This window comes from Bubalus kerabau, chromosome 4, assembly GCF_029407905.1.
Source record: "Bubalus kerabau isolate K-KA32 ecotype Philippines breed swamp buffalo chromosome 4, PCC_UOA_SB_1v2, whole genome shotgun sequence".
NCBI classification, from domain to species: domain Eukaryota; kingdom Metazoa; phylum Chordata; class Mammalia; order Artiodactyla; family Bovidae; genus Bubalus; species Bubalus kerabau.
The window spans coordinates 33901733-33924798 of NC_073627.1; the positions used below are offsets into that span (position 1 = coordinate 33901733).

General features: G+C 46.5%; 1 protein-coding gene across 1 annotated transcript in view; it reads right to left on the minus strand.

Annotated features, from left to right (window-relative positions):
• Positions 1-23066, minus strand: part of DNAH9 (dynein axonemal heavy chain 9) — a 288583-nt gene that overhangs the window by 258567 nt on the left and 6950 nt on the right. Inside the window, exons 2-6 of the mRNA XM_055576493.1 lie at positions 20705-20901; positions 18475-18633; positions 17739-17869; positions 11583-11794; positions 10241-10474 (exon numbers count right to left, since the gene is read on the minus strand). Coding sequence (XP_055432468.1) covers positions 10241-10474; positions 11583-11794; positions 17739-17869; positions 18475-18633; positions 20705-20901 — 933 coding nt within the window. The remainder of the gene's footprint in view (positions 1-10240; positions 10475-11582; positions 11795-17738; positions 17870-18474; positions 18634-20704; positions 20902-23066) is intronic.

Below are 23066 nucleotides of genomic sequence, written 5' to 3' on the forward strand. Positions count from 1 at the left end.
CATCAGGATAGGAGAGGGCAGCCCATCTCTTGCTTCTCACCAAGATACCAAGCCCAGCAGCAGAGACAGAGGCACTGGGAAGTTGTAAAAAGTGGCTGACTTTTCCTGCATTTTCAGGTGGGTACCCATCCTTACAGCCATGGACAGCCGTCTAAGTCCCTTTTTTGCTCAGCTAGGCTGAGTACATCATGAGAAACGCTGGGCTGGAGGAAGCACAAGCTGGAATCAAGATTGCCAGAGAAAAAGCAATAAACTCAGATATGCAGATGACACCACACTTAACAGCAGAAAGCAAAGAACTAAAGGGCCTCTTAATGAAAGTGAAAGAGGAGAGTGAAAAAGTTGGCTTAAAACTCAACATTCAGAAACCTAAGATCATGGCATCTGGTCCCATCACTTCATGGCAAATAAATAGGGAAACAATGGAAACAGTGACAGACTTTATTTTGGGGGGCTCCAAAATCACTGCAGATGGTGACTGCAGCCATGAAATTAAAAGAGGCTTGCTCCTTGGAAGAAAAGCTATGACCAACCTAGACAGCATATTAAAAAGCAGAGACATTACTTTGCCAACAAAGGTCCATCTAGTCAAGGCTATGGTTTTTCCAGTAGTCATGTATGGATGTGAGAGTAGGACTAAAAAGAAAGCTGAGCACTGAAGAATTGATGCTTTTGAACTGTAGTGTTGGAGAAGACTCTTGAGAGTCACTTGGACTTCAAGGAGATCCAACCAGTCCATCCTAAAGGAAATCAGTCCTGAATGTTCATTGGAAGGACTGATGCTGAAACTCCAATACTTTGGTCACCTGATAAAGAACTGATTCATATGAAAAGACTCTGATGCCGGGAAAGATTGAAGGCAGGAGGAGAAGGGGATGACAGAGGATAAGGTGGTTGGATGGCATCACCGATTCAATGGATATGAGTTTTGGTAGACTCCAGTGATGGACAGGGAGGCCTGGCATGCTACAGTACATGGGGTCGCAAAGAGTCGGGCACAACTGAGTGACTGAACTGAACTGAACTGAACTGATGAGTCAGGGGCTGAACTGGGAGAAAGGAGGAGGAAGAAACAGCCAACTGAAGGAAGACGTATACCCAAACCAGGAGATCCTCCCAAAGATGGGGAAAGGGGGTAGGCTTTATTCAAACACACGTTTGACTTTGTATGCAGGAAGGAAATAGCAATCAACCTGATTCAAATGAAATGGACTTTAGTAGTAATTTGAGTCATTCTGATAGGAGAAATGTACTGTGTTTGTGTTGTGGAATGTCATGTGAACCCATTTTTCATGTTTGTGGATGCTAATTTCAATTTTTAGGAGGTACCTTCTAACCATTTTAAAAGACAGATGCATTTCGATGTGTTTGATTATGTCAGAAAACTAGATGATAATTTTGTTATATTTTATTTCTCAAGAATTCTTGAAGCACAGTCCTGGGTGGTCACTGAAAGCTGCTTCATTTTCAATCTAACAGGTAAATCATAGATATTGTTGTTTAGTCACTAAGTCATGTCTGACTCTTCTGTGACACCATGGACTGTAGCCCGCCAGTCTTCTTTGTCCATGGGATTTCCCAGGCAAGAATACTGGAGTGGGTTTCCATTTCCTTTTCCAGGGGATCTTCCAGACCCAGGGTTCAAACCTGCATCTCCTGCATTGGCAAGCAGGTTCTTTACCACTGAGAGACCAGGCAAGCCCCAAAAGAATACTTACATAATCATTCTATTTTTGGAGAAACTCTGGTCACTAGAAACAATGGATATTTATGTTGCTTAACAAACACGTGATGGGCAATACATTTATTTAGGGTTCAGTTCAAGGTCTTAATCCTTTCCTTACCCCTCCCCCAAATAAAAGAGACTCTTACTCTACTTTTCTCCTACACTCTGTATGCCCTTCTTCTGTATAAGCTTTTCTTCAGAACTCTTAATCACTCTCTGGCATTATAATATACTATCTGGGATTACATTATATTGTTTATTTCCTATCCACCTTTCTCAGTAGGTTGTAAACACCCCAGAGATCCCATTGTATTTTCCATCCCTGGAAGAGTCCCGGATGTTGAAGAAATATTTGTTGAATGAAGGAAGATGTCATCTTTGACCTTGGACTTAGCGACAGGACCTCCAGGAGAGGTGACAGGGTGGTAGAGACTCTAGGAACATTGGACTCAGAGCAATTGGATAAAATAAAGAGAATTAAGACAAGAACAGAGAATTAGGAAGCAAGGCAAAACTGTGCCTTTGAACGTTTGATGAGCTGTGGTCAAGTGCGAGGCAGAACCCTGCATGGCCCTGAGGTGAGGGCAGAACTAAGGAAAGTAAGTGAAAAGGACAAAGCAGAAGATTTGGGGTCAACCTGCTGGTTGAACTTACAAAATTTCTGATTTTTGACCATATTGACCTACAAGAAATGGCAGTTTTGTGTGGTTCTACTCCATGGAACACAACCATTTTATGCCTGGAAAGGTCCAGCCATACACTGGGCTGCTAAGAGAGGTGCTAAGCTCCCCAGATCTGGGTGGATTTCACAGCTCTTTTCTCTTCTGCTGCACCATGAAGCATGGGGGCTTCCCAGGTGGTGCCAGTGGTAAAGAACCTGCCTGACAACCCAGGTAGATGTAAGAGATGTGGGTTCGATCCCTGGGTCGGGAAGATCCCCTGGAGGAGGAAATGGCAACCCACTCCAGTATTCTTACCTGGAGAATCCCATGGACAGAGGAGCCTGGAGGGCTGCAGTCCATAGGGCTGCCCAGAGCTGGACATGGCTGAAGTGGCTTAGCATGCAGCATGCGGGATCTTAGTTCCCCAAGCAGGGACTGAACCCATGCCCCCTGCACTGGGAGCTCAGAGTCTTAATCATGGACCGCCAGGAAGTCCCTCTAGGTGGATTTTGAAAGTCTGATGTCATGTCACAGAGATATCATAAAGAAGATTCCTGCATCAGGCAGGAAGCTGAATTACAATCGTAGAAACAGACTTACAGAAATCATGGTGACTATATCTTTGATTCTTAAAATATTTAAATGTAAGCTCTTTCCATTGTTTATTTAGAAGTCCTCACAAAACAGATAAAAGGCCATTTAAACCCATGAGAGGTTTAGATTAAATTTTTAAAATATTCATTTTTATCCATCACTGTTGTAAACACACAAAATCCATGATACTGTATTCAGGCTGAAAATGTCAAGGTCAGGGGTAGGACACAGGGCATCATGGGAGGAGTGCTGGGGCACAGATCCCTGGGTTCACACAGCCCTGTTCTACCGTTCACCAGCTACGTGACTTTAAGCAAGACACTTAATTTTTCTAATCCTCCTTTTCCTGATCTGCATATGAGTTACAGAGTTACATGGGAAGTGCCTTTGTACAACTTCAATAAATGGTGTGTGTGCACGCTAAGTCACTTCAGTCATGTCCAACTCTTTGCGACCCTATGGACTGTAGCCCATTAGGCTCCTCTGTCCATGGAATCCTCCAGGCAAGAATACTGAAGTGGGTTGCCCTTTCCTCCTCCAGGGGATCTTTCCTACCCAGGGACTGAACTCGCATCCCCTGTGACTTCTGTATTGCAGGCAGATTCTTTACCTACTGAGCCACTTGGGAAGCCCTCAATAAATGGTGGGAAAAAAAAAAAAGTTAAAGTGTAGTCACTCAGTCATGTCTGACTCTTTGTGATGCCAAGGACTGTAGTCTGCCAGGCTCCTCTGTCCATGCAATTCTCTAGGCAAGAATACTGGAGTGGATTGCCATTTCCTTCTCCAAGGGATTTTCCAAACCCAGGGATCCAACCTGGGTCTCTTGCATTGTGGGCAGACCATCTGAGCCACCAGGGAAGCCCTCAATGAACAGTAGGCACTGTAATTAATTAGCATCACCTCAATGTCATTAGATCAGATTGGTGGCTACGAGATGTGCACAGTAGCTGATACTCAGGTGTTGCTTTCCAGGTGGAAGCCACAAAGAGGGGTTCCGGGCAGCTGGCTGGATTGATTGGGCCCTATTCTTCTGAAAACTGTGCAACCTTTAATGGGGTGATGTGGCCCCACAAACAGCAAGCCTGTTCTCAGGAGAGGCCGCGCATCTTAAAAGAAATGTCTTCAGAATTCATTATGGGCAAACACAAAGCAGACATTCACAGACGAGAATCTCAAAAGGTCATTGGGAAAAAGACTGTTTTCTTTACCTTCTGAAGGCGGTCGACCTTATGCAGCTAATGGTCTACGCGACCGAGCGCTCAGGCCTGGCTGAAAGGGAAGCAGCCCAATTAGACCGAATGAAAGGAGCTGGCGGAGGGGCTGGAGACGTGGAAAGAGCAAGGGAAATGTGGTAGATTAGGTCAGCTTATTACCTAACTGCCTGCTAATCACTGCGCATGGAGCCTCAGCAAGAAAGCATCCCATCTTCAAGAGAATCACAGCTTTACAGCAATTTCATAGTGAAAGAGATGGGGGTTCTCCCCAAGCTGCTTACTTACTGCATTGTTGGAGGGGAGAGGCTGGGGGTGGAAACACAAACAGAGCAGCTGCAGAATCTGCAATGTTACGGCACAACAACAAACTGTATGTGTGTGTGCGTGCACGTATTGCCTGCAGCGTCATGTACACAGTGTATGTATGCACACATGTGTGTGTGGTGTGTATGCGCAATGTGTGTGTGGTGCATGTAATGCATGGGTAGTACTGTGTGCACAAGGGCAGTGTGTATCTGCATGTGTGAGTGTGGTGTGTATGTGTGTAGTGTGCCGTGCTTATGTGCAGTGTGTGTCTGTATGTGTGAGTGTGGTGTGTATGTGTGTAGTGTGCTGTGCTTATGTGCAGTGTGTGTCTGTATGTGTGAGTGTGGTGTGTATGTGTGAAGTGTGCTGTGCTTATGTGCAGTGTGTGTCTGTATGTGTAGTGTTGTGGGTCTATGAGCAGTGTGTCTGTATGTGTGAGTGTGGTGTGTATGTGTGTGTATGCATGCATAGTGTGGTGTGCGTGTGTGTGCACTGTGTGTCTGTATGTATGGTGTGTGTCATGTGTGGGTGCACAGGTGCACACGGAAGCACACTGCAGGAAGGCAGGGTGGGGAAACAAACCCAGAGGCAGCGGAAGACTTTTCCATTTGATTTTTGACTGTTCCTTTAAATTGCAAAGACTGTATATACTTTCGGGATTTCCTTAGTAAGGCCCTTTCGTGGAGTGGGAATTATAATTTTACCCAAATGACTTATTCAGGAAAAAAAAGACCGAGAAATCATGTGGTAAAAATAGTGTGTGCAAATACAGAATAGAGTGTGTCAGGGCAGAAGAAAACCACAAAACCAATGTGGGACTCTCAAAAGGGAGGGAGGGAGGGAGGCAGGGGAACAGATCTTTATAATTGCTGGGAGACGTCTGCGTTTGGTGGAAAGACAGTGCTTGGAACCCTGTACCCTGGGGTATGAATCCCAGCTAAGCCTTGCTGAGCCTATGACTCTGGGCAAGTTCATTTTTGTGTCACACGTAACAGTGCTCATTTGTTAGAGGTACTGATACCCAGCTCTTTCCAAGGTTGTAAGGCTGCAGCTCTGACATGAGATTGGCTCTTGAAAGACGTTAATTCTTTCTTGGTCTATTCTTCCTTTCCCTCCCAGGGGTTGGCTCTCTAAGAGATTAGCTGCATCATGGATGGTGAGGAGGAGGAAGGGGAGGAGGAGGACAGGGTTTGCAGAGAATGCAATTACTCCACATGCCTCTGCAGACAGACCTGCAGGATGGCTCAGCAAGTCAGGACCTCTGGCCAAGCAGTCCTGCCCTCACCTTCATTTAGCAGGTGCCCAGAGGACTGATGCTAAAGCTGAAGCTCCAATACTTTGGCCACCGGATGCAAAGAGTTGACCCATTGGAAAAGACCCTGATGCTGGGAGAGACTGAAGGCAGGAGAAGGGGACGATCTAGGATGAGATGGTTGGATGGCATCACCGACTCAATGGACATGAGTTTGAGTAAGCTCCGGGACATGGTGAAGGACAGGGAAGCCTGGCGTGCCGCATGCAGTCCATGTTGCAGAGTCGGACATGACTGAGCGACTGAATGGCAAAAGAGGAGAAACATCCATATGCACAATCAAACTTTCCTGTTTCAAAGAGCGAAGAAAAAAAAAAGGCCAGGCAAATCAGAAGGGAAAACAGAACAATGGAGATTAAAAACCAGCCCTAAACAACCTCACTCTTGTGAGCAGGCAGAGAGGGAAATGCACTGAAATCATTTTATTAACTTGGCTTCATGTATTTATTAATTGCAGCTGCCCATGTTTTAGGGGCCACAAAGTATACAGAACGGCAAGATGAATAAGGCTGGGTTCATGCTAATTCTTGCTGGAGAGAAACAGATTAACCTCATCTCAAACAGGCATCGATCACAGAGATACACAGAATGTTAACTAAAGGGCGATGTGAAATATGCCCAGAGCCGATCGATAGCCTGTGTCTTGCTGCACTGAGCTGAGTGGGGAAGAGACAGGGAAGACAGGGGCCAGGGGGCATATCTGAGCAAATGTTTAGGAGATGAAAGATGAAAGAAGGAGAAATGCCCGGACGAAGGAAAGGAACAGCCACAGGAAAAGGCAGAATCAGGGAAACACAGGGTGAACAGAGTTAAGAGAAACTAAACAAGAGAAAGAAGAAAACAGAAGGGGAGCGAGACCAGCAGAAAAGGAAGAGGGAAGAGGAAGGAAGAGGGAAAATGAGTGGACAAAAGAAGTGGAGGCATTTGGCCTAAGAGCAGACAAGTGAACCAGAGCCAGGGACAGAAAACTTATGAGAGGAACAGGAGCAGGACCAGGTGACATTCAACTCACCTTCTAATTAAACTGGGGCAACTGCTTTTTGCTTTTTATGTATCTGTGCATTGATTCAGAAGGAAAAAGCAACCAGAGAGTGGACTCTTGCAAGGGTAATGACTCTGGGGAGGCTAGTGGCCAGGGCCGCATGTGGTTACTGAATAAACCCAGCAGATTAGGCGCCCAACTTCAGGATAGCTGTCTATATGCAAAGTCACATCATTAACGTGTGTGCAGGGCCCCAGGCCACAGCCCAACAGCCTTGCAGAGCTGAGCGTTGCTCCCTGGCTTCCACTGCGAGGACCATCCTCGGGGCTAGGGAGACTGTGAAGGCGGTTGTCTGCCCTGGTCCCCACGGTGCCCGGGGCAGGCAGGAGCGAGAGAATCTCTGTCACCTCCAGTTAAAAGAGAGTGAACAGGTTGGTGTTGGAGAGGAGAGGGATGGAATGGAGAAGAAGGGGAAGAGAGGCTGCTCCTCAAGGGCTGTAGTGGAAATGGTGCCAAAAACAAAGCATTTAGGAAAAAGCTAGGCATCAATTATTTATATTCTCCGTGATCCCAGAGAAGGATTTAAGGTGCATCTTTCATAAGATCTAGGGTCTGGCCTTCTGGCTCATACATTTTCTGTCTCTGTTCCCACCTTCACCAGTCTTCGTTTCCCCAGAGAATTCCTACTCCAGTTTCTAAATTTATTTCCTCTTGTACTCCCCACTTTCTCAGAGGCCCTCTGGGTTAGGAACCCCTCTTTCTTGCTCCCAATATCACACCAGTTTTGCTTTTATTGGGCTTCCCTGTGGCTCAGATGGTAAAGAATCTGCTTGCCATGTAGAAGACCTGGGTTTGATTCCTGGATCAGGAAGATCCCCTGGAGAAGGGCATGGCAACCCACTCCAGTATTCTTGCCTGGAGAATCCCATGGACAGAGGAGCCTGGTGGGCTGCAGTCCATGGGGTCAAAAAGAGCTAGACATTACTAAGTGACTAACACACACACACTTTGCTTTTATCATGGCACTTAATACACCTCAGTGAAGCTTCGAGATTTTATTGTCTTCCCATCCCTGGATCTCCTCCATCAATCTCTGCCTTCTTCATGTTTTCTGGTCCGTGGGCTTCTTACAGGGAAAACTGTATCCTAGGCACCGTCCTGCCCCCGGGGCCCCAGCTCAGAGCCTGGTGCATGGTGCCTAGAGCATGGCAGTGCTGGAACTATGCTTTGGGGCCTGAAGTGAAGAGATTCCGTCTTATCTTCTCTAATCCTCATAATCGCATGATCTCTGCCATGCGATTATCACTACCTCCTCTCAACACAGCCCTTCTCTTCACCCCAAATCTCTGCTGATCATGGATAGAAACATGCTTCTGATTCCATCTCAGTCTCCTGGCTTCTGATCCCTTCTCAGTCTCCTGGCTTCTGATTCCTTCTCAGTCTCCTGGCTTCTGATTCCTTCTCAGACTCCTTGGCTATTGTCCTAATCTTGAATTTGACCCTGCATCTCCCAAATTAATTTTAGGATAAGTATGTATTTTGTTTTGTCATATCCACTACTCTCCCTGCAAAGTTTCATCAGTGAATACAGAGCTGCAAAGCATGAAAACACATGGTAATCACACTAATCACACTCTTACCTTGGTCCTTAAACTAACGTTTGCATTGACTTTTAAACAACTGGGGGAGAAGAGTAAAAGTCGTATTTCATTTGTACAGGGATTCGTCCTAGTCTTGGGCTTCCCAGGTGGTGCAAGCAGTAAACAACCCACATACCAATGCAGGAGACACAGGAGACTTGGGTTTGATCCCTGGGTTGGGAAGATCCCCTAGAGGAGGAAATGGCAGCCCACTCCAGTATTCTTGTCTGGAGAATCCCACGGACAGAGGAGCCTGGCGGGCTACCATCCATCCACAGGGTTACAGAGTCAGACACAACTAAAGCAACTTAGCACTCATGCTAGTCATGTAGTTTTTGGAGCCACCTTGATGGTGGGGAAGTGGAGAAGTTCAAGGTAGTGGCTTTGTGGGCATGGCCAGCTGCATCCAGGTCAGCTCACTGGCCATTTCCTGTGAGACCTCTAGCAAGAAGATTATGCGTAATTTGAAAACCAACTGAATTTGTCAACAGATTCCTTGAGACTCCTTCCTGAGACTATGATCAGAATTTCCTAAACTTCTAGTAGAACTACACCACATGATGACTATTCTAAGAAAGTTACTGAATCGCGGGTTCTTCCAGCCAACGCGAGGCTGATCACCCTGTTGTCTCGGACCTCTTCTTACTCTGCGCTTTGCTGGTTTTCACTTGTTCACTTTTTATTTGGTCATCCTACCTTTAGGCAGACAGACGTGAATAAAGAAAAGGCCAAATGCTAACCTAATGACATAGCCTGGGAATTGCAGATACACTATAATTCTCTTACTGCATTCTCCATACATAAAATGTAATGAAAATTAGATATAAGAGAAAACTTAATTTCCATTAGAGAATAAAATAGGATTTCCACATACCTTGAAAGGCAGCTATTCTTAAAAATTAATTAATTTGATAAATATTTGTTTCTTCCTCATTTTTTTCTTTTTTTGAAATCTTAAATACTACACTTTATTTTAAAAATTATTTTACAATGTTATGTTAGTTTCAGGTGTACAGCTAAGTGATTCAGATATATATGCATATATATATACACACATATATACACACACACACATATATATATATATATATACACATAGCTACATACACACATATCTACATACACACATATATGGTAGTGGTAGTTTAGTTGCTCAGTCATATCTGATTCTTTGCAACCCATGGATTGTAGCCCACCAGCTTCCTCTGTCCATGGGATTCTCCAGGCAAGAATACTGGAATGGTAGCCATTCTCTTCTCCAGGGGATTTTTTTCTGACCCAGGGATCAAACCTAGGTCTCTTGTGTTGCAGGCAGATTCTTTACCAACTGAGCCACCAGGTAAGCCCTGGTGGCTTATATACACACATATACTTTTCAGATTCTTGTCCCATATAGGTTATTACAGAATATTGAGCATAGTTCCTTGTGCTATACAGTAGGACCTTGCTGATTATCTATTTTACATATAATGGTGTATACTGTTACTCCCCAAACTCCTAATTTATCCCTCCCCACCTCTCTTTCCCCTTTGGTAATCATGTTTGTTTTCTGTGTCTGTGAGTCTGTTTTTGTGTAGTAAATAAGTTCATTGGTATTATTTATTTAGATTCCACACATAAGTGATATCATATGGTACTTCTCCTTCTCTGCCTGACTTACTTCACTCGATATGACACTCTCTAGATCCCTTCATGATGCTGCACATGATGACATTTCATTCTTTGTTGCTGCTGCTACTTTTTGGATCCCTAGGCTGCTCCCTCCTGCAAGGAACCAGGGGCCTGACGGGAGGAGAACACTCACCTGCACCATGCCCAGTCGCCCTAGGAAGCCATCCAGTCGCACAAAGACCAAAGAGGACTGGAAATCCCACTCGCGGACTTCCTGGTTCTCTTTGAAGTAAGAATGGAGATTCTCCCTTCTGTCCTGAAACAGCTGCTTGAAGAAGCTCAGGGTGTCCACGACCACATGCAGTTTCCTCTGACTTTCTTCCACCTCACCTCTCAGGAGGTCTTCTGGGCAGAGATAAACAGAGGCCTGGAGGGCAGACAGGTGAGTGGCACTAAGTCTGGCTGCAGGTACAGGATGGTCCTCAACTCTGCCCAGCCTACAGCTCTTCACTGAGCGACTGCCCATGCAAAACTTACCAGAAGCCTAATACAGGAAACGTCAGACCCCATTCTGTAGTCCCACAGAGGGACTGGGACCTGGGTTCTAGCCACGGTCAGTGACTGGCTCAGGGATGGCGAGTGACCAGTCAGAGACAAGGAAACACAGTCAGACTTCTCTTGGGACAGCTGGGGCTGGACAGGTATCCTTTCCAGGTTTTTGTTGTGACTCACTGGCTTTCTGGGCTCCCCTAGTGGCTCAGATGGTAAGAATCTACCCGCCAATGCAGGAAACACGGGTTCCATCCCTGATCCGGGAAGATGCCACATGGTGAGAAGCAACTAAGCCAGTGCATCCCAACTATTGAGCCTGTGCTCTAGAGCCCAGGGGCCGCAACTATTGAAGCGGTGTGCCATAGAGCCTGTGCTCCACAGCAAGAGAAGTCACCACAGTGAGAAGCCCGTGCGTTGCAACTAGAGAGTAGCCCCTCCTTGCTGCAAGTAGAAAAAAAAGCCTGAATGCAGCAGCCAAGACCCAGTGCTGCCAGATAAATATATAAACAAAATCATATATACATATATAAAGATCCTTCAGGAGGTTGAAATTCACCATCTCTACCCTGTGCCCAAACCCAGGTCCTCCAAAGTACCCCAGCAGGACTGAGAACAGTTTTGGGAGTTACTGGCTATGATGATAAAGCAATTCAAGTCTGAGAATCCTCTGCTAAGTCTCTTTAGTCATGTCTGACTCTTTGCGACTCCATGGACTGTAGCCTGCCAGGCTCCTCTGTCCATGGAATTCTCCAGGCAAGAATACTGGAGTGGGTAGCTATGCCCTTCTCCAGGGGATCTTCCAGATCCAAGGATTGAACCTGGGTCTCCTGCATTGCAGGTAGATTCTTTACCATCTGAGCCACCAGAGGAGAACGCTTTGGGCCCTCATTATTGCTCTGGGAAAAAATGGTGCACACTCTACTCTTCTTGTGACTTGGACCATCCAGCCCCCGGGGTGGGGTTGGGGACTGCTGGGTGTCCACCTGCTGGACCAGAAGGTTGCAGATCTCTTGCAGCAGCACTGTGAGCCGCCCTGGGCAGCGGTAAGATTCACACGTGGCCCAGATCAGGCAGACCACGTGCAGCAGGGGCCGCAGCCGGGGCTTCACGTCGGGAAACTCCAGGCTCTCGAGGTCCTCCAGTTGACGACGCAGTGGCGCCAGGTAGGTGTAGATGTCCTGCGCCTCCGTCAAAGCTGGAAGGAACGGGAGACAACCCATCACAGTACCAGCTTGAGGCTCACACCCGCCAAACAGAGCCCTGGGGCCTGGGCATGAAGGATCAGAAAACAAGGGTTGTGATCTCTTCCTGGGCTGAGGGAGCAGAGAGGGCTGGCCAGCTTTTGTGAGGAAACACTGAAATCAGAAGAGCCCTGGGCAGCTGGGAGAGGGGTCTGAGGAGCCTCTCTTACAGAATTCTTGTATCTGGACGGCCTCCTCGCCCTCCCAAGCCCAGGCCCTCTGGTGCTGTGTGTGTAGAAAATGCTCGGTGACTGTTTGCTGGTATTACCTCTGAGGTAATATGGGATGGATGACAGAGGACGGGTTTTAAGAGTCAGAAAGATCTGCCTTCAAATGCCGATACATCAAATGTGTGACCTCAGGCATGACTATCCTGTCTGAATCTCAACAACAGGCTGAACAGTCACTCATGTAAAGGGTTCTTGTGAAGGCAGCAAAGATGGCTAGCTCAGTGCTTGTACCAAAGGAGGTGTTGCATGCACGATCACATCTCTAATAAATATTTGCCAATAAAGAATCTCATTGAGCTCTTACGGAGGACAAGTCACAGGGAATAGAGAAATAGCTCAGGCTGATTATGGCAAGGCTCTGCTGGTCTTCAAAGCCAGGAAAACCTCCTGCCATTTCCACTGAATGAAGCCGAGGAAAAAGAGCACTTTCCATCTGCCGTCCTGTGGTGGCTGAGAGGGGAAAGGAGGAAAACCGTAGCTCTGGGTGCTAATTATGCAGAGCCACTTAGAGGGGATGCAAAGACCCAGAAACGGGTGTTTAGGAAGGCTGGTTCTTTCCTGGGCAGGTAACCCAGCACTGTCATGTGACAGCAGATGGTCTTGGGTTATTTTATGTGGATGAAGCTCTGTATTCATCCTAAAAGAAACTCAAAATATATACACTGTTTAGTAAACAGTTTCAATATACCAAACACCATCCCACTCATAGAAAAACTCAGAAAATCATGTGAGGTAGCTTCATTATTTCCACTTTGTAAACAAAGGAATTAGGACCTAGGAACTTCTCTGGTTGTCCTGTGATTAAGACTCCACACTTTTGATGAAAGGGGCATGGGTTCAATCCCTGGTCAGGGAACTATGATCCTGCATGCTGCGTGGTACAGCCAAAAAATAACAAATTTCTTTTTCTAATTTTTTGTAATTTGTTGCATGCTCAGTTGTGTCCGACTCTGCAGGACCCCACAAGAACTGTAGCCCTTCAGGCTCCTCTGTCCATGAGATTCTCCAAGCAAGAATACTGGAGTGGGTTGCCATTTCCTCTTCCAGGGGATCTATCTTCCTGACCCAGGGATAGAACCTGCATCTCCTGCATTGGCAGGTGGATTCCTTACCACTTGAGCTAGCAGAGAAGCCCAATAAATAGATAAGTAAATAAAACCACTGTACCATCCAATAAAAATTGCTGAAAATTAAAAACAAACAACAAACAAACAAAAAAACAACAACAACTAAGACCTAAATAACCTGCCTTGAGTCTACCAGTTAATTGGTCAGCCCTGCCCGGCTGAGCAAAAGCAGGATTATACCCGAGTTTATTATATTGAACCCCTGGCTTGATGGCTGTGGGGCTCACTACACATGGGAGTTTGGGGTGTGTACATCAAGGTTTGGGATGTATATCAAGCTTTATACCCCAAATGGAGTTGTGGGAAGGACTACATGAACCCAATTTTTAAAAGACAGATGTCATGGTAAATCAACTAGAACAGCAATTCTTAAATGGGAGGGTTTTATGGAAGTATCAGAACCACTGTAGGGTTGGGGGTGTCAGAATCCAACAATCATTCCAATGAGCACATGCTCAGGCTTTCATCTGTGCCTTGAGGGAAGAGAAACAAGAGCATCACACCACGGGAGCCTCCTTTTCATGTTGTACTTTTTAATAAGAAAAATCTCCTTTAATCATACAAATACACACTCCCCTGATTTTCAAGAGCTCAACACTTGAGGGCTGGCTCATCTACTCCAGGGTGCAGTCATCTTGGCTCACAAGGCAGATGAAGAAAGATACAGAGTTAGGCTGCTGCTGCTGCTGCTGCTAAGTCGCTTCAGTCGTGTCCGACTCTGTGCGACTCCATAGACGGCAGCCCACCAGGCTCCCCCGTCCCTGGGATTCTCCAGGCCAGAACACTGGAGTGGGTTGCCATTTCCTTCTCCAATGCATGAAATTGAAAAGTGAAAGTAAAGTCGCTCAGTCGTGTCCGACTCTTAGCAACCCCATGGACTGCAGCCTACCTGGCTCCTCCGTCCATGGGATTTTCCAGGCAAGAGTACTGGAGTGGGGTGCCATTGGTTAACAGCTTTTAAAAAATGCAAATATAGGGAATATCCTGGTGGCCTAGTGGTTAGGACTCCGTGTTTCCACTGCACAGTGCCTGGGTTTGATCCCTGGTTGGGGAACTAAAATCCCACAGGCCGGGCAATGTGGCCAAAAAAACCAAACCAAACAGATTCAAATATAAACCCCAGTTGTACAGAAATATGTGTGGTTTGCTGGTAAATCTTTAACCACAAGCTCTTCTGGGACAAAAGCCTTGATCCCAAAAGCCTTTAGCATTTGCCAATTTCTGGGATGTAAATACTCCTAATCTTCCACCGTGTCTGATCTCAAGCTACTAACTTGATGTCACTGAGTGCTGGGGAGTGGGTGTTGACAAGGGTTGCATGCGATGGGCTCTCATGGGAACCTGAGAGCCAGTTTCATGGCAGCTCCAGAAAACCTCTGGACTTTACTTCTCTCCCCACATACACGTGCTAAGTAGCTTCAGTCGTGTCCAACTCTTTGCAAGCCCATGGACCATAGCACACCAGGATCTTCTGCCCATGGGATTCTCCAGGCAATACTGGAATAGGTTGCCATGACCTCCTCTAGGGGATCTTCCTGACCCAGGGATAGAACCCATGTCTCTTATGTCTCCTGCATTGGTAAGCAGGTTCTTTACCACTAGTACCACCTGGGAAGCCCTTTTCTCCACACGCTTCTACCCACAAATATGCTGGACTGGCAACTGGTCCGCACTGTGCCAACCTTGCCTCCTAGCGGCCAGAGGCAGGAACTCCCTGCTTGGTCTTTACCTCCCTGGTCTTTTCTTTCCCAGGTACCCTTACTGTTCCCAAGGTTCTTTGCTGCCCAATCAATTGCACTTCAGAAAATCTCGTTCACACACATTTTTCTACGTTCTTTAAACCTCCTTCTTTACTCCCCATGTGCCCACCAATCCAGGACTATATCTTTTCCTCCCCTTCTCTTCTGTCCATCTGTGAGCCAAAGAACTACCCTGATCATGACATACAGTATGTGCAAAGCACATACTATCTGCAGAATAAGGACAAAAACTCTGAAATTAAATTAGAAATGAGGAAAATCAGGTGCCAGCTAAAATATTTTTATTCTCTGAAGATCCCAATAAAATTTCTGACCAAGTCTGTACCTGGCAACTATGATCAAAATTCCTCTTCTTCCATTATTTGGATTGAGTTATATATTTCAAGGATTTCTATTTTTACAGTGGTATTTCTCTGAGACAATTATGATGATATTGTCTTTTTTTTTCTAATTTCTTTTCATTGCCATAATATATTCTTTTGCAAAAAACTTTTAGAAGGCGGTCTGGGGAACCAAATCTTTTATTACTATTAATCAATGTGAATGATTGTACTCTATTAATCTTTTAATGTGAAAAATATACTTGGGGCTCTAAATAATAAACTCATAAATATGCTTTTTTTATGTTTTATTCCAGAGCCTCAAATTTCCATCCTTGGCATACCCCCTTTATGATATTTGTCATCACTGCCTACAACCTGTAGTATTACCTCATACCTTTCCCTAATTTGACTCTAATTTTAACCTAAATAAAATCATATAAAATGAAACCATTAAATCTCTATAAAACCATAAATGGAAATCTCTCATTACATGCCAAAAAAAGGAGTTACTCTTTTGCATATTTTAAAATATGGATGAACCTAGAGCTTGTCATACAGAAAGTCAGAAAAAGAGAAACAGATATCGTATATTAATGTATATATAATGGAATCTAGAAAAATGGTATTGATGAACCTATTTGTAGGGCAGGAAATACAGATGCAGATATAGAGAATGGATGTGTGGACACAGTGGGGGAGGGAGAAGGTGGGATGAATTGAGAGTAGCATTGGCATATATCCACTGCCATGTGTAAAACAGACAGCTAGTGGGAAGCTGCTGTCCAGCACAGGGAGCTCAGCTGGGTGCTCTGTGATGACCTAGAGGGGTGTGATGGGGAGGAGGTTAGGAGGGAGGCTCAGGAGGGAGGAGATATATGTATACATACAGCTGATGCATGTTGAACACAGAAACTAACACAACGCTGTAAAGAAATTATCTTCCAATTTAAGAAATAAATTAATTAAATTAAATTTAAAACATAAAAAATAAAATACACCTGCCCAGACATCTACCCCAGCTCTCTCTCATACTAACAGTGGTTCACAGATCACTTCTGGGGACACTACCTCATTTGAATTGGAGTATAAATTGGGAACAACATTTGATTGCTCTGAGACACAAAACCTCTCAGAGAAGCAACAGACTGGGGCCCCAGTAGGAACCCCATTCCAAGCCAGCTCTAGGTGCTGGCAGAGGGCCTCTGGGATGAGAAATTAGGGTCCAGAAGGACCCCAGAGACTAGCTCCTTAAGCCAGCTATTCTCTGTTATAAATTCTGTTATAAAGCACAAGTCAGAAACTCCACCATTGGTACTTTTATTCCTTCATCTGCATGGTTTCCAAACCCCACACCATAAGGAAGAGAAAGTGGGACAGGGTTCCACCAGCGGGCTCTGGACACAGGACACTCCCTCTTTAGCACAGCAAATACACCTTGGTAAGTTTTACATTCTGGATTGACACAGGAGATTGCATTTAAAGAAAGAGTTCTGATAGAGAAAAAGCACTTGAGAATCACTGCTGAGATTAACCTTGCTGCTGCTGCTTCAGTCGTGTCCGACTCTGTGCCACCCCAGAGATGGCAGCCCACCAGACTCCCCCGTCCCTGGGATTCTCCAGGCCAGAACACTGGAGTGGGTTGCCATTTCCTTCTCCAATGCATGAAAGTGAAAAGAGAAAGTGAAGTCGCTCAGTCGTGTCCGACTCTTAGCGACCCCATGAACTGCAGCCTACCAGGCTCCTCCATCCATGGGATTTTCCAGGCAAGAGTACTGGAGTGGGGTGCTAGTGCCTTCTCTGGAGATTAATCTTAAATAGCATGAAATTGCAAACACCCTTAGAAGCACATTTCAACCTACAATACCCAAAAGCCCGGAGGAGGTTTGAGAGGAGAAAGAAGTGAAGTGCACTGATGAGGGGAGAGGGAGCCCTGAAAGGATTTACCTACTTCTAAGTATAGACTCTGCTGGATTTGCAGTTTTGACGAGGGCCGATCTTGTCTGGTGCTCAGATGACCAGGAAACTGCAGTCCCCTCTGACACAAGTAGGAACAGAAAAGGCAGAATGGAGGTAGAAATGGAACAGAGACTTTCCAAGGAGCTGGGGGTGGAAGCACATGGACTCCAGAGGTGAGGGATTATGATTTACAGTCAGCAAAGAACTCACACTTACATCCTCTCCCAGCAGCCCAGGGAAGCAGGCGGCAAGCGTATGCATTACACGCAAAAGCTCAGAGAGGTTAGGTGACTCTGCCAGGGTCTCAGAGCTCTAGAAATGCAAATATAGCACAGGGTGGCTACTTTCCTGCTTCTAGGTTTGGTATTCTTGCCAATGTGCTAAACCATCTCAGGTCGGAGGGCTGCGAGGACTAGCAGCTGCTGAAATCAGAGAGGAAGATAATCCGGCACTAAATAAGAAAGCTGAGTATGAAAGTATGAAAATACTTGTGGATCCTCACCTTCTCCAATGTCTCGGAACATGGCTTGGAAAGCTGGAAAGTAGCTGCTCTGAAGCTTATCCAGAAGTCCCACCATGCCCCTCCTCTTTATCATTCTCAGCTGATTATAAATGTATTCCAGATCTTCACACCTGCAACACAAGGAGAAGCATCAGTCCAGAACAATGTCAGGGAACACAGTCATGCTGCCATGACTGGCCTTCAGATAGACGGAGAGAGGAGGTCTGCCTTGGGGTGCTTCCACAGAGGCCATGCTCTAGTCCAAAGAGCCGGGGCCTCTGTTCCCCGAATAGCAAGGGCAAGAGCCTCAGTCTGGACACAGGTTCAAAGGAGCAGTTGTAGGAGGTAACAGCAGGGAACACTGCTGACCATCTGGTAGCTCAGAAGCTCAGCAGCTGGAGGTCATTAGCTCTCACAGTGAGGTGTTGGGTGGGGTGTTGTCAGAGCAAGGCTGCTGGAGAAGGGCCCCACAGTAGGGCAGCAGAGTGGTCAGGAAACCAGGCAAGAGGATGGGGCATCTCGGCATGGGACACAAATGGGGCTGGAGCCATTTGTGGAAATGGGCTGGGGGAGGTGGCTACTGAGTCCGGTCCCACCCCCAGGCTTCTCTCATCAGCCCTAGAGCCAACAGCTTAGTGTCACTTGAGTCAAGGCAGCTCTTCTGTGTACTGGGAGGTGACACTTTCGCCAAGGTTCAACAGTCATGCCTCGTTTCTTGAGGCGTTTCTGTGCCCACCTGGTCCTCCAGAACTCCAGCTCCACCTGCGGGGTGGGGTTCTCCCCCTGGAGGAGCGGCTGCGAAGACTCTCTCTTGAGCACCAGCTGGATTTGGTGGCTCCACTGGATCACTGCAGACTCAATGGCATAGATGATGGACTTGTCCGTAGAATCCAAGCTGCGAAAGAGACAAGTCTCCTGGGATGCAGGGAAGAGCTTAACTCTATGGGCTATGTCATTTCAGTCGTGTTCAACTCTTTGTGACCCCATGGGCTGTAGCTCGCCAGGCTCCTCTGTCCGTGGAATTATCCAGGCAAGAATACTGGATTGAGTAGCCATTCCCTTCTCTATAGGATCTTCGGGACCCAGGGACTAATGCGGGTCTCTCATACTGCAGGTAGATTCTTTACCCTCTGAGCCACCAGGGAAGCCCCAACCCTTACTTGAGTCCCACCAATGCCAGCCAGCTCCCTGCTTGATGAGTCAGTGCATTCTTTGGGAAGATCAGCTGTCCTTGGGAAAGAGTTCGTCTCTATCCAGGACCAGGTTCATCTCCCTGCTAGTCCCTCATCTGGTCTCAGTTCTGACCGCCTCAGCAAGAAGAAATAGGTTACTTCCTCCTCCATCAGGCAAGTTGTCAGATGTCCGAACATTACTATTGTCCTCACTTTTCCAGTGAAGATGGAATTCCCATGTGTTCTCCCTCATACATCTTTAAAAAAAACTAACTAGGGATGTTTGGAAAGGATTAAAAATCAAAAATACATTCTGGTTTGCCTTTTCATACAGTCTGAACTGACAGCTGTTCATGGCACTAGTGGTCAAGAACCCACCGCCAATGCAGGAGATGTAAGAGACAGGGGTTCAGTCCCTGGGTGGGGAAGATCCCCTGGAGGAGGGCACAGCAACCCCACTCCAGTATTCTTGCCTGGAGCCTCCCATGGACAGAGGAGCCTGGAGGGCTACAGTCCACGGCGTTGCAAAAGTTGGACACGACTGAAGTGACTTAGCACACACACAGGCATGCCGAGAACACAGGACACGGGTGAGACAGAATCTGTCATTTGCATTTTTCATGCCAGAAATCCACCTTCGCTTCATTTAATTAAGTTCATATTTGCTAAGCAATGATATGGCACAAGTGATTATGGATGATGTTAAAGGCAGAATATACTCACCTCCCAGTAATAGGATCCAGCCTCTTGGGAAATTATCAAATTTGAACAAAGGGAGACAAACACCACAATGATTATACACTCACACTGAATGTTGTTATATTCAAAGAGAGAAGGAACAGAAGAAGGGTCGTTTGAAGGTATTTATTTTGAAAATTGTATATTTTTATGAAGCCACTCTAAGTTTTCCAGTTAACTGGGATTGCTTCAAATTATATACATAGCAAATTACTTCCAGTATGAAAAAAACTCACTGTAAAGTATATTTCTATCCCATGCATCACTCATTCTGCAGATCAAATCATGGGCCCTGAACAGACAGTACGTTTGGCAAGTCCCAGCAATGTGCAGACTGAACGCGTGAAGGCAAGCGTTGCCACAAACATACAGAAGGCTTACTAGAAGACAATTAAAAAATATACATGTTATTTTAGGTACATAGCCTGACTCTAAAGAAAAAGAAGGAAATCCCCACAGAACAGAAGCAAAGATAGCTCAGGGCTGGAATGGTAAGTGGAAGCTGACCGTGGGTATCACTCTTATAAGGAGAAGGGCCATGGGGTTTAATGCCTCTCCAGTCACAGAAGGCAAGGATCTCAAGCTTCGACAAAGCTGATTTGTTTCTACTTGGGGGAAAAAAAAATGTCCCCAGGACCTGAAAACACTCTCCAGCTGCTGCTGGTAGAGGGTCTGGACAGCGACACGATGTGCTGAGTAAATGCTGGGAAGAGGCGTGCTGTCTCCCAGACTGGACCTGGGTCTCTGCCAACGATGAGACACGGTCCTGATAAGGGAAACGCTGGAATCAGTGTGGCTGCCCTCAGTCCTCAGATAGTTCTGGGTGGAAAGAAGGCCACGTTGCCGTGACAGCCTTGAGAGACTTGGGTGGGGGTACTGGTGAGGGTGGTAATCAGCACGGAACACACAGTCTGAGAATGCTGGCCAACAGTGGGCTCATGTGCAAAAGAAGGAGACGTGCAGAGTCAGGGACAGAAAAGTCGTAGAGAAAACATTCAGATAAACCAGCATGTCCCCTATCTCCGAGGCCCATATGGCCAGCCTGGCGGTACTTACGTGGCCTCGATTTCAGAACCCTCAGAGCCCATGTTTTCTGAGCCGACTGGAAGGGGCAGCAGGGTTTTTCCCCTCGCTTGCTCAAGGAGAACCAGAAGGTCACCCTGGAGGCTGTAGGCATGCCGCTGGACATCTTGACAAACCACATGGGGCCAGTCTAGGTGGTTCTTCTCATTGGCCAGGACAGGGATGACAACCTGGAACAGATGTGCACGGGAAACAAAGGTGGGCAACTTCTGAAACCCTAAAGAAGGACTATCTGGGGCGGGGGAAGTTAGGCAGTTTGGGATCAATGTGTACCCACTCCTATATTTAGAAGGGATAATCAACAAGGGGGCTTCCCGGGTGGCTCAGTGGTAAAGAATCTGCCTGCCAAGTAGGAGACACAGGTTTGATCCCTGCATCAGGAAAATCCCCTGGAGAAGGAAATGGCAACTCACTACAGTATTCTTGCCTGGGAAATCCTATGTATAGAGGAGACTGGCAGGCTACAGTCCATGGGGTCAAAAGAGCTGGACACAACTTAGCAACTAAACAATAACCACCGACAATGACCTACTGTGTAGCACAGGGAAGCCTGCTCAATGTTACGTGGCAGCCTGGATGGGAGGGGAGCTTGAGGGAGCATGGATACATGTATATGTATGGCTGAGTCCCTTTGCCGTCCACCTGAAACTATCATAGCATTGTTAACCAGTCCCTCACTAGCTCTCAGAGTTTGGTCAGATTCACACCCATTGAGTCAGTGATGCCATCCAACCATCTCATCCTCTACTGCCCCCTTCTCCTTTTTCCTTCAATATTTCCCAGCATCAGGGTCTTTTCCAATGAGTTGGTTCTTCACATCAGGTGGTCAGAGTATTGAAGCTTCAGCAGTTAATCAGTTATGAAGTGAAAGTTGCTCAGCCATGCCTGACTTTTTTCGACCCCATGGACTATACAGTCCATGAAACTCTTTAGGCCAGAATACTGGAGTGGGTAGCCTTTCCCTTCTCTAGGAGTTCTTCCCAACCCAGGTCTCCTCCATTGCAGGAGGTTTCTTTACCAGCTGAGCCACAAGGGAAGTCCAAGAATACTGGAGTGGGTAGCCTTTCCCTTCTCCAGTGGATTTTCCTGATCCAGGAATGGAACCGGGGTCTCCTGCATTGCAGGTGGTTTCTTTACCAACTGAGCTATCAGGGAAGCCCTAATTAGCTATAATACCCCAATACAAAATAATTTTTTTTTTTTTAAAACGAAGACTATTCTGAGAAAGGTCGAGAGAGCTATGTACAACCTTTTGCAGGTCTCCCTGTCTGCTAAGACCTAACAGCTAATACCTAACATTATGAAATAAACATCATGTACTGCCTTGACATCTGGTAAAATTGGGGGTGGGGGGCAGCTGCAATAACCAGTCACAAGTTTCCCTACCCATTCTGCTCCTGCAGAGAAGGTCCCTCATCCAACATCCCTGTTTATCAAGGGCACCAGGCACGTCTGCTTCTCATCCCTGGGGAGTGGGCTTCAGTTCCTTGCCAGCCAACAGAATATTCCCCCAAGCCAATCCCATCCTCCTCCAGGAACCAGTGGGCCCCACACCCTCTGGAGAGTACAAAGCTTGTCTCCCACACTTCCTGGTCGTTCACTCTGTTCCCACATGCAATCCCTATGTGGCCCTGCCTGGCACAGGGTCCTCCTCCTCTGGACTGTATCTCTGATAATAACCTGTGAGCAGTGTCATCTGTCCAGTGCTGTGTGTTCAGCCATGTCCAGAACCCTAGGGCAAGAATCCCTTCCTCATCACAGGGTGAATATAAGTGACTGAAATTGTCACAAAGGCCAAGAGGCAAAAAAAAAAAAAAAAGCAGGACAAATGCAGGTAAGCATGATCTTCTGTCTACAGATGGTCTCAGAGACCATTTTATTTATGTATTTATTTTATCTGCTTATTTTATTGCCAGTTTAGACTTTATTACTATATTTTGTTATATCAGTATTTTGGTAATGTGTGTATGTGTGTGTACATGTGTGTGTGTGCGCGCACGCACATGAGCTCATTTGCTAAGTCATGTCCAACTCTTCTTTTGACCCATAGACTGTAGCCCACCAGGCTCCTCTGTCCATGGGATTTTCCAGGCAAGAATACTGGAGTGGGTTGCCATTTCCTTCTCCAGGGGTTCTTCCTGGACCAGGGATCAAACCCTCATCTCCTGCATTGGCAGGCAGATTCCTTACCACTGAGCCACCAGGGAAGCCCGATATCCATTGATATAGCCACATGTTAATACAGGAGCAAGCTGAGGAAAGTCACAGTGTGTGGGAGCCCAATCATGGGGAAATGAAGGCAGTGCCATTAGTTTATGACACAGCAACGGGGGGA